The sequence below is a fragment of the Delphinapterus leucas genome, chromosome 11 (genome assembly GCF_059928025.1).
Source record: "Delphinapterus leucas isolate spDelLeu-1000000601 "Yukka" chromosome 11, BTC_Dleu_Yukka2, whole genome shotgun sequence".
In the NCBI taxonomy this organism is placed as follows: domain Eukaryota; kingdom Metazoa; phylum Chordata; class Mammalia; order Artiodactyla; family Monodontidae; genus Delphinapterus; species Delphinapterus leucas.
This window is the reverse complement of record NC_143139.1, coordinates 64,260,364-64,272,792: the sequence shown is the minus strand read 5'-3', so window position 1 is coordinate 64,272,792 and position 12,429 is coordinate 64,260,364. Positions and strand designations below refer to the sequence as shown.

The 12,429-nt window shown below is 36.9% G+C and overlaps 1 protein-coding gene across 1 annotated transcript in view; it reads right to left on the bottom strand.

Moving 5' to 3' along the window:
• The window catches only part of OTOGL (otogelin like), a 147,461-nt gene extending 136,088 nt beyond the window's left edge, over nt 1–11,373 (bottom strand). Inside the window, exons 1-5 of the mRNA XM_089921078.1 lie at nt 11,250–11,373; nt 10,156–10,195; nt 9,140–9,188; nt 2,360–2,426; nt 389–487 (exon numbers count right to left, since the gene is read on the bottom strand). Coding sequence (XP_089777204.1) covers nt 389–487; nt 2,360–2,426; nt 9,140–9,188; nt 10,156–10,195; nt 11,250–11,328 — 334 coding nt within the window. The 5' untranslated portion in view covers nt 11,329–11,373. The remainder of the gene's footprint in view (nt 1–388; nt 488–2,359; nt 2,427–9,139; nt 9,189–10,155; nt 10,196–11,249) is intronic.
• Between the last annotated feature and the right edge of the window lie 1,056 nt (nt 11,374–12,429).

Below are 12,429 nucleotides of genomic sequence, written 5' to 3'. Positions count from 1 at the left end.
GCAAACCATTGTATATAGAATGGATAAACAACAAGGTCCTATTGTATAGCACAGGGAACTATATTCAATATTCTGTAATAAGCCATAATGGAAAAGAATATGAAAAATAATAATATTGTAAATCAACTCTAATTTTAAAATTAAATAAAAATTTAAAAACAGAAAAGAAAAAACACTTGAGGAAACAGAGTTCAGTGAGAAGTTAAAGTGGGCATACTCATTTTCTTTCACCTTGTTTCAAAATTACTGGAAATAAATTGTGGATACTCTAGTTAATACACAACATTATTGTACCAACTCCCAAAGAATGAACACTAATACAGCAAATTATGCCTTCATGTTCTCCACGGCATCTCATAATTCTCTCATAAGTATCCCTGAAACTTACCAATCTGGCACCGTGTCCCAAGTGCCTGAAATATTTGACAGTCACATGTACCAGCCTTAGAACAGAAAGCTCCGTTAAGGCATTCATGAGGACAAGAACCTGAAGGGCAAAAAAATAAGTTATCTTCTGGTGTGCATCAGTTTTTATAAACATAAACCTGTCAAGATTTACCTTGGACTAACAGTAACCTCTGTTAACTAAAACAGAACCCTGGGCCTATTGCCTTGATGAGCTAAAGACTTAAGCCCCGTAAGTCTCTATCTAGTTCATTTCATTATGTGTGCCGTGAAACAAGAAAGACAGGCTTTCACATCTCAAACTACCCTGAGAGCAAAGGTTAGCCTCCTTCAAGCAATTGAAAGGTCAAGTTCCCATGTAAGGAATCCCTGTCCCAGATGATGAGAACCAGAAGTACACAAGCTGCAGATGATTCCCTTGACGGAATTTGGCACGTCTGATCAGCTACTTCTCCAGGAGCAAGTGTTGTATTAAAGAAAAACGTCCATCATTAGCTCAAGGGATCAGGCACAATATATAACAGAACTCACAAGGAAACTACTTTATTAAGAGAATGATTAAACATTCCATTTGAAGTTTGTGTATTAATCCTCAGGCTTAATTACAAATGGATGCATTCTTTCTGACCCATAGTTAATTTTAACGGGGCAGAAGCCAACGTCACTGCTGGTTGTCACCAAAAATATTCTTTCTTTCATGGAGAGAAAAATCACCCCAAAGAATTATGTTGAAAAGAGGAAGAAAGAAACTATGACCTCCTTAGTGAGTTTTAAAACTGCAGATGAATCACAGTGAAAATTTTTCCTGTAATAAGGAGAACACAAGAGACAACTGGCAAAACTCAAGCAGAAAGGATTTAAGTAACACATCAATAGAATTAGAGAACATCTCTGAGTGACCATAAAGTGTTTACTAAAGATTGGCCTTCTCCGGAATATGGTCAGGTCATGAAAGGCACTTATGTAATTGCGGTATTTTAACCACAGCTCTGCAGAAGGCAAGACTTTTAAAACTCTATTATCCTTTCACCTTAAAATTCATTGATCTAAAATGTCTCTACATTTAAAGACATACAACTCTCTAAGTATATCTTAACTGAGGAGAAATGAGCTGCTTTAACTTTAATCATAAATATAGATTAAAATGATGTTTTTCATAAATTTAAATGCAGCTTTCTTTTTCTAGGGGGGCATATATATCTTCAAATTTTATCTTAGGTTACAATCTTGTATTTTTCCAATCAATAAGTGTCAAAGTAATTATGTAAGCAAATGTATCTCCTTCAAAAATTTAGTTACAACCCTGTGTATTCTCCTGAAAACAGATATCAAAACAAAACTAGTCATAAATCCCTGCTATTTTAAATGCAACAAAAAATTCAAATTGAATTTCAAACTACCATTAGCATTCTGCTAAATGGAAATGGAAAATTGGTAAGCAAAAATAGCAATGTCGGGATTCCCCAGTGGCACAGTGGTTGAGAGTCCGCCTGCCAATGCAGGGGACACAGGTTCGTGCCCTGGTCCAGGAAGATCCCACATGGCGCGGAGCAGCTGGGCCCGTGAGCCATGGCCGCTGAGCCTGCACGTCCGGAGCCTGTGCTCCGCAACGGGAGAGGCCACAACAGTGAGAGGCCCTCATACCGAAAGAAAAAAAAAAAGCAATGTCAAAGAATCAAGGAGCCAGTAATTGATTCAGGAAAAAAGCTCCTGATACCCAGTGATATCTTTCCTGGTCATATAGTTATCAGCTTTGTCTAACTGCTTAACCTTGTGTATTTCCAAATATAATTCAAATTTCTATATGAAGTAAAGAAACTATTACTAAGTACTATTACCACCCTGGCTCAGTTTCCTTCATGCATTATGTGGAAATCATTGAGAGTTGATTCACTATATCCCCCAAAAGGGTCTTTTGAGAAAACAAATACAAAAACATAGATGTAGCACTAACCTTTTATTTTACTCTCACCCCAATTAATAGCTTCATGGAAGAAATATCTTGGAGAAGCTGCTTCAAACTTTAAAAGAAAGAAATCAGAATTCAAGAGAATTAAATTATTTAATTCAAGACAAACATGCAATTGGAAAATCTGGAAAACAGCTACAAACACAGAAACTATAGAGAGCTGACTCCATATTTCCTTGGGTTATTGAGGCAAAATCTTGGAGAGGCAGAAAGGGCTCCTCTAAGGTTGTAGTTAGATCTGATTTCAAGGTTGATTTTGCTTCTTACCTGAATTTGACAAGTCCTTTATGCTCTCTGACCTCAGTTCTGCCTCCCTGCCCTCCGTGGAAAAGAGCCTGATCAGAATGTAATCTTTGCATTAACTGACTGCTTTGCCTGCAGGAGTAGCAGTTTTTTAATACTTTCAAGTGCAGACGGGTCTGGAGAAAATGCATGGGACCAAAGGACCAACAGACAGTGATGTACCCACTTCCTGCAGCCCCATCTGTGCAGACACCATCCACAGAAGCCTCTGCTGCTGAAGTGTGAGTGTGACACCCTCAGTCTCCAAAGAGCTGACACTTTAAAGTTCATAGAAATTTAAATGTATCTGTTTATAGAGCCCAAGGCACTTCAGGGTAATCATTAAGATCATGAATTATAGAATCAAACAGATCTGGATTAGAGTCCTGATTCTGCCATTACTAAGGCAAGTTTCTTAACTGCTTAGTGCCTCCTTTTACTTGTCTGTAAAATGGGAACAATGACACATATATACTTCACTGAGTAGTTCAAACAATAAAGATTCCAGCATAATGCCTCACACATAAAAAATTAGCAAGAAAGAGATTTACATTAATCTAAGCAACCCAGATAAAACCCTAGGATTTTTAGAGGTAATATGGAATAGTAGCAAATAGCTGTGGATTATTAAAACTAATCAATTATGGATTTTTACTCCAACTTAATGCGAATTTAGTGTATCATCTTGGGCAATGTCCTTTCCAACAGCATTTTTACATTCACCAGAATACACATTCCCAAAATTTGCCTCATAATTGTCAAATTGAGGACCAGATGATGTTAGAAAAACTGGAAAGAGTGAAGGATAAGAAAAAAGGGTGATAAATATTATCCAACATAGTTTTGGAAGTTTTAGCCATAGCAATCAGAGAAGAAAAGGAAATAAATCCAAATAAGAAAAGAAGAAGTAAAGCTGTTACTGTTTGCAGATGACATGATGCTATACAGAGAATCCTAAAGATGCTACCAGAAAACTACTAAAGCTAATCAATTAATTTGGTAAAGTAGCAGGATACAAAATTAATGCACAGAAATCTCTTGCATTCCTATACACTAATGATGAAAAATCTGAAAGAGAAATTAAGGAAACACTCCCATTTACCATGGCAACAAAAAGAATAAAATACCTAGGAATAAACCTAGCTAAGGAGACAAAAGACCTGTATGCACAAAACTATAAGACACTGATGAAAGAAATTAAAGATGATACAAACAGATGGAGAGACATACCATGTTCTTGGATTGGAAGAATCAATATTGTGAAAATGACTATACTACCCAAAGCAATCTACAGATTCAATGCAATCCCTATCAAACTACCAATGGCATTTTTCACAAAACTAGAACAAAACATTTCACAATTTGTATGGAAACACAAAAGACCCCAAATAGCCAAAGCAATCTTGAGAAAGAAAAACGGAGCTGGAGGAATCAGGCTCCCCTACTTCAGACTATACTACAGAGCGACAGTAATCAAGACAGTATGGTACTGGCACAAAAACAGAAATATAGATCAATGGAACAGGATAGAAAGCCCAGAGATAAACTCACGCACATATGGTCACTTTATCTTTGATAAAGGAGGCAAGAATATACAGTGGAGAAAAGACAGCCTCTTCAATAAGTGGTGCTGGGAAAACTGGACAGCTACATGGAAAAGAATGAAATTAGAACACTCCCTAACACCTTACACAAAAATAAACTCAAAATGGATTAAAGACCTAAATGTAAGGCCAGACACTATGAAACTCTTAGAGGAAAACATAGGCAGAACACTCTATGACATAAATCACAGCAAGATCCTTTTTGACCCACCTCCTAGAGAAATGGAAATAAAAATAAACAAATGGAACCTAATGAAACCTAAAAGCTTTTGCACAGCAAAGGAAACCATAACCAAGATGAAAAGACAACCCTCAGAATGGGAGAAAATATTTGTAAATGAAGCAACTGACAAAGGATTAATCTCCAAAATTTAGAAGCAGCTCATGCAGCTCAATATCAAAAGAACAAACAACCCAATCCAAAAATGGGCAGAAGACCTAAACAGACATTTCTTCAGAGAAGATATACAGATTGCCAACAAACACATAAAAGGATGCTCAACATCACTAATCACTAGAAAAATGCAAATCAAAACTACAATGAGGTATCACCTCACACCAGTCAGAATGGCCATCATCAAAAAATCTACAAACAATAAATGGTGGAGAGGGTGTGGAGAAAAGGGCACCCTCTTGTGCTGTTGGTGGGAATGTAAATTGATACAGCCACTATGGAGAACAGGTTCCTTAAAAAACTAAAAATAGAACTACCATATGACCCAGCAATCCCAGTACTGGGCATATACCCTGAGAAAACCATAATTCAAAAAGAGTCATGTACCACAATGTTCACTGCAGCTCTATTTACAATAGCCAGGACATGGAAGCAAACTAAGTGCCCATCGACAGATGAATGCATAAAGAAGATGTGGCACATATATACAACGGAACATTACTCAGCCATAAAAAGAAACAAAATTGAGTTATTTGTAGTGAGGTGGATGGACCTAGAGTCTGTCATACTGAGTGAAGTAAGTCAGAAAGAGAAAAACAAATACCGTATGCTAACACATATATATGGAATCTTAAAAAAAAAAAAAAAAAAGGTTCTCAGGAACCTAGGGGCAGGACAGGAATAAAGACGCAGACATAGAGAATGGACTTGAGGACACAGGGAGGGGGAAGGGTAAGCTGGGACGAAGTGAGAGAATGGCATGGACATATATACACTACCAAACGTAAAATAGACAGCTAGTGGGAAGCAGCCGCATAGCACAGGGAGATCAGCTCAGTGCTTTGTGACCACCTAGAGGGGTGGGATAGGGAGGGTGGGAGGGAGACGCAAGAGGGAGGAGATACAGGGATACATGTATATGTATAGCTGATTCACTTTGTTATAAAGCAGAAACTAACACAGCATTGTAAATCAATTATACTCCAATAAAGATGTTAAAAAAAAGGGTGATATAGAACATGACTTCAGGTACAATCCTCTTTTCAACAGATTCCGGTCTCCTTCCTACATGGTAAAAGTTTTATTTTGGCAATTTGCACTGCAGTACTTTTTCTTTTAAAGGGCAAACCGGCCCCATGGCAGACAAAAGGATTCCCACACTCTCTCACCACTTCAAGGCTCTTTTCTAAAGTCCTTGGCCCACATCATGTCTCCAAGTTCATTGTCTCCTGCTTTCATTCCTCCAAGGTTTTGTCCTCACTGTTCAATCTCCTCTTTTTTCCCTTTCCTCCCTCTTCAAACTAAGTCAGACTCACAAAAGTCTATGACTTGGATTCCCTCAAGACAAGTCTTATCCTCTCTTTAGCTATATTGTCTGCAACTGCCTAAATTTAACACAACCAATATTACTGGGCACCAAATTCTTCTTACTTTGGTGCTAATGAATCATCACTGATGCTCACTAAAAGTGTATAGTGACTTCAACTCTGTCTCATACAGGCTTATAAACTAGAACAAATTATTTAACCTGTTCAGTTTCCCAATCTGTAAAACAGAATAACAATAACTGCCTCACGGAATTGTGAGGATTAAATGAAATGGGATAAGTAAATCACCAAAAATAGTGCAAGGCACATAAGTGTTGTAAACATGTTACCTACTTTTATTATTAAGCAAAAACTGAATACACTTGACAACATTAGACCAAGGCAAAAACATATAATTTGTTTTTCACTCCATATACTCTTACCCAACTCAGGCTACACCTCCTCCATGAAAATCACAATAAGTACTTAGCAAACCAGCCTCCTGGTTACCACAGCATCCTAATCTCTGCAGCATTCCACTCATCATACTATAACATTTCATGTTAAGACATGACACACAGCTTTTATTTTTATAACAGATCTGAACTCAGAATGGCACATCTTACATTTATAATTGGGAGCTCTTTCATTTTTTTATATCATACAAATAATGGCAAAAAATTGGTGGTGTCTTAGATTCGATGAACAAGTTACACAGAAATGACTTCTTTACAGCTCTGCCTCCACTAGACATTGAATTTCTAGAGAACAAACACCGCTGTTCATGGTTATACCCCTAGCATGGTCCCTTGTGTGTTGTCAACAAATACCAACTGAACCAGAAATAGACATTATGCAAATGGGAATGATTTGCCTCCCAAAGCTGTTTAGAACCATGACTATAAAATATTCTGTTGATGCCCCCCCACATATCCTCTCAGCTCACCTTGGATTTCACCTGTGTCTGGGTTTCTGTGCACACAGAGACCCTCAAGCACCGGCTTCTTTTTGTCTCTGCCTTAGGGTAGAGTCCAAGCAGGACAGACAAGAGAAATGACTTTCAGGGGATTTAAGTCCCCCCAGAAGCTGCCCTCAAGGAATGAGAGGCAGGTGTTGGTGGATAAGTATACCAGCTCCCCCATCCCTTGGAGAAACAATTCTAAAACACTGTACACAGTTCCTCAGAGGGATGCCAGCAAGACTGAGCCCCAGATGCCTAAAGCAGGAAGGCCCCTCATTAACAGAGCTGTGCTGGATTTTCTCCCTTCCTAGTCTCCCTTTCCTCTCTCCCTCACTCCTGCACATACAAACTGTATGCAACCTCTAATGAATAAATAATCTGCCCCTGCTTTCAGGAGAAGAATTTTGAAATGTGATGCAAATGCAAAACAATTCCAAGCAGTGGGTGCATATATTCACATAACCGATGAAAGAGGACAACCCATTCTTCCTCCGTGCTGATTACGTCTCCACAGGAGGGTGAGAAGCACAGAGAAATACAGTCTTTAGATGAGAAATCGCTGTAGCGCACAATTACACCATTGACAGAAGTCTGTGTCTACCCTTTCTCTGGTCATTGTTATCTCATTGCCAACATATTCCTGAGTCCTTATGTGCACATCTATCTGTCCATCAGTGCTCCGTCTTCCTAGAGCAGGGGAGTGAATCTGTGGACAAGAATGGCCTCATAACAGATGAAATTTCAGTCCTAAACAGTGAAACGCATGATTGCGACCTCACTGCCCTTCTTTAACATTTCTTCCCTTAAAATTTGTTCAGATGTTAAGTAATGTTGGTGCATGTTCTCTAGCTGCAGGAAAGAGAAGGGCAAGTGTCCAGCTATTCATTCTCTCTAAAAGGGAAATCAAGGCAAGTGTGTTCCTCACTTATTAACAAAAGGGAGGTATTAAGATAATTCTAGGGGGGTAAATTACACAAATTCTAAAAACATCCAAATGGTCAACAGTAGAAGCCCATCCACAGGCTGCTTCATGTGACACCTGTGGGGTTATATTTCACAGGTTCTTCATCTAGTGGGTTCTACCAGAATGCAGTTTTTCTCAAAATTGGATTTTCTGCTGAGTCACGTTGATATCTTTTTGTGGCTAATACGGTCTACTGGCCAACTTGACATTTCTCAGAGAAAAATCATTTTAACCACTTCACATGATACCTAGGTACTTAAGTACACAAAATACTCTGTTTAAGAAAAAAAGTGTTTCCCTTCCATAGACAATCCTTTGCCCATTCTAGTGCAAAGAAAGAGCTCCACTCTTGATAAGAATAAATTAGTTCTGCCTTCTGAATCATCACAACAGCATATCAAATCTGCCCTCTATTTTTTTTCAATTCTCTTTAAGTTCACAAAATATTTAAAAAAACCAGGCATCCATCATAAAATGCTAATAGAAATTGACTGCAATTCAGCATTTGACAAAGACCTTGAATATATAAGCTGTTTGCTACATAAATACTCAAATCATATTACTTTCCAAAGAAATGTCTTAATATTGAGTTAGGATTCTCTATCTTACCATCCATCTTTAACGGAGAAATATTTTTTAAAATCCACCCATTTAAACATTCCAACCATAATCTGAAGATATTGCAATTATGTTATCCAATATTCTTTATATAGAGGGACCGAAGCAAAAAGGCCTCCTCAAATTCAGTGCTACCCCACCCCTCTAAAAAAAAAAAATGTTACCTCTTCATCAATGCCTGTAATTTAGATTTATTAGATAATATAAAACCCATTTGTCAGGACACTAAGACACCTCTGATGCCCTTTTGTGGTACTTTACTCAGATCACGTACACCTTTCTCGCCCGTTTGCTTGTATTTGTCCTATTAACATTGTGCTTAATTTTTAAACCAATTAAAATGTTTTGGCAAGTAGTGAGATTAAATCTCCCACAAATTCTGGGAGCCTATCAGTAGGGAACCGAGGTGAATAGCAAAAAACATCTGACCACAAACAAGTAAATGTGAGCTAAGCCTGAGCTGGAGGGTCACAGAACAGCACTAGAGAAGTTACTTTGCCTCTTCCTCCTCTTTCCTGTCTTGTTTTTAGCATTTTATTCGCCTCCACAAAGGTCTCATTGTTGAAGTGACAGCAGAGGCCCAAAGCAGGATGGATTGTTTCTCTGCCTCTCTCTCCATCTGAGGCATAACCTACCTGGGCTGCTAAAAGAGCTCTTTTCTGTTGATTTTCATTAAACCCGTTTCTGGAAGAAAACAAAAAGAACTTGTATAGTCAAAGGCCCCTAGGCAACCTGAACAAGCCTTTCCCAAGAGAGAGCTGGTGTTTTCCTCCTGATTTCCATCACTTTATCAAAGAGGTCTTTCTTGCTTTAACATTGAAAAGGTCCCCCTCCCCGCTTTGGAGGGGTTAGATTTGGGTGGTGGCACTGTCTCATTTTACAAAATTTGGGAGTGTCCCCAGATCTCTCCAGTCTCTGATGTAAACTGCATTTTAGGAAGGAACTTTGAGATAGAGAAATAAACAAAATAGTGTAACAGTGTAGCACTAACGTGCATGATAATTTCTCCACATGCCTTCATAAAAGTGGTGAGATAAGTATTCGACAAGTGCAGGTTCACGTTTTTCAAACATAATACTCGATTCTCTCTCTTTCCATGTCTTAAAGGGCCGATTAACATTCATGAGCATAAGCACATCAAACTGTGGGTTATCAAAATCAAACAGTAGAATTTTTGAGTAGAATTCCATTTTTAATTAAGATCAGTTTAGTCCAAAAAATGATTTTCATTATTTACTGCTAGAAACATTTTATTCTTTTATCATTAAAAACGTTTACTCTATGTTAAGAATACAGCACATTTCTAATCAACAATGTACATTAATAATAATAGGAAATAGGAAATTACTGAATATAACTTCTTTTCAAATCTTTGAAGTGAAAAATGTCCCCTTAGTATCTACAGTCATTGGACACCACCAAAAACTCCTCTTTTAATTAAAATGAAAGGAAATATTTTTGTTTCATAAATAAGGAACTGAATGCCTAGTAATTTTTAATTTGTGGAAATGTTTTAAAGAACTAAATCTCATGCCCTTATTTTGTAAAATATTTAATTTATTTTTCAAAAGCAGATACACTGACCTGCTGAGCTTTGCTCATTCCAATTATCTTTATGTTTTAGAGGACATAAAGAACAAGAAATACTCACTTTGATGTTCTCGTCAAGATGGATGAAGTACAAATATAACCTGCCAGAGATAAATATATATATATATGAAAAAAATTATCCAAATATCTTGATCACATGATCTGATTATAAAACAGATCATTTAAACCTAAATTCTGAAACTTAGACTGAGTTTTGCTATTAGTTACTTTACATTTTCTAGAGGATTTTGACCAGCAAATTCCCTGTGAGACATCAGGGTGACCAGTAATTCAGAAAGAATGGGCAGTGTACCTTGATTTATACAGAGACATGATACAGTGGAATAAGCACTAGTCCTGAAGTCAGAGATCCAAGTTTTAGTCCCAGTCCTACGACTTAGTAAATGCCAAATTTAAGCAAACCATCACAAAATAACAGTGGTAGCCAAGTTGATCTTCAAAGTCCCCTCCAGCTCTCGCTGCTCTAAGACATTTTCTCCTTGGAGTTTCAGTCACTACTAGGATTGGAAGATAGTGTCTGTGACCTCGCTGGTCTTCTACACTTCAGTAATTTCTCCCACTTCCTCTACAAGCCCCAAAATATACAGCCCTTTTCAGGGACTAAAAATTAATAACTGAATGTAAATAAATGCTTTCTGCCATAAAAATATTTTATAAAAATTAATTTATAAATATTGCTATAATATAATTGAAAATCAATGCTTAGTCTCAAACATTAAAGTCCTTCTTAAAACATTCCTTTACCATTCTTTGGGTTGATGGCATCAAGAAAGTTCAAGTACTCAATGTCTCCTTATCTTTTATAAAATTTCAAATGTTTAAATTACACAACTGTTTAAAATCATTATTTAGAAGAGAAAAAGTTAGAATCAGAGCTTCTTCCAGTACAGCTGCATATCATGATAAAATCATGATTTTAACATTTAAAAAAGAGACTCAGAAAATGAAAACTAAAAGTTCCAAATTATCTATATTATTAAAAATTTTCCCAAAAAATGATCTGGGTGTCATTTAGTATATACCCATCCTAATGACTCGGAAATGTTTTACAGTATAAGAGGAAACAGTTTCTACACTTTACAAGGAAGACTAAAATACAATAAAATAAGGTAAAAGTTTAACATGAGTTCTTACCTTGTAATGAAAACAGCAGTATATGAAGCAAGAATATACTCCAAGGTACCATTAAATTGAGTTTTCTCACAATGTTCATTTCAGTATAGCCTTTCTCCCTGAAATGTAACCAAATTGTTGGTCTTTACTAAGATGGCATCTTAGAAGTATGAGTACTTGTAGAGTGCTCAAATTCTTATAAATATAGCTTTGTAATAAAGTAATTCAAAAAGGAATTCCAGGATTTCTAACCACATACAGCATCTGAAGCTTTAGAACTTGCAGGCAACCCTTTGGCTGAATCTCTCATTAGCAATGCATGGCAGTTTCTTACTGAGCCGGTATTAGTTACACCCTACCCGACTCCTGCACATCATACGCCTTTTTAGCCTATATTAGCCTTTTATGACTTCTAAAGTCAGTAGCATCAAACAAACAAACAAAAAACCCTGTTATCTCCTGATGTTATAAGAGATAAGCATTATTCCTAATTAGTGATCTATTCCATGTTTTATTCATAAAATAATTACTGTCCTTTGAAAGAAGACTGTTTTATTCATAAAATAATTACTGTCCTTTGAAATAAAATCCTATCAATCATTCCTAGAATGTCTAGACATTTTCATAAACTTTTCTTTAAGAATTATAAGTAAACTAAAATTATGTGCATATATTTTCAACTCCAGTCCCATTACAGTGTAGTTTAAGTTGACATATTCATGTGCCCACAGATCTTTCTGTTAAACATTCTGCAATAGAAGCAGAAAATAACACAAAAAGATGATATTCTAATATTTGACTTTAAAAAGAAAATAAAGTAACTCACCTAATCCTGAAAACCCTCCTTCACACCCTGTTTTTCCATCCTCTGGGACAAGTACCCAATTAGACAACAAAAAAGAACTTCTTAATCCAACACTAAGTGCACCCTTCTCTGGTAGCAATTGACTACCTGGATTGGCATTAGAGAACAGCTCTAATATTTTGTAATGAACTCCATAGAGATGATCTAAGCCCCATAAATGAGTGAAGGCCATGATTATATAATGGGTGCACGTTTCCTACAGCAGATCCCATCAGTTACCTGCAAAGTATCAGACTCACTTAACAGATGGGGGCACAGTGGTAAGGAATATCTAACTACACAGGAACTACCTTATGAGACAAAAACACACAGCAGTTCTTAATACCTTGTTGTACT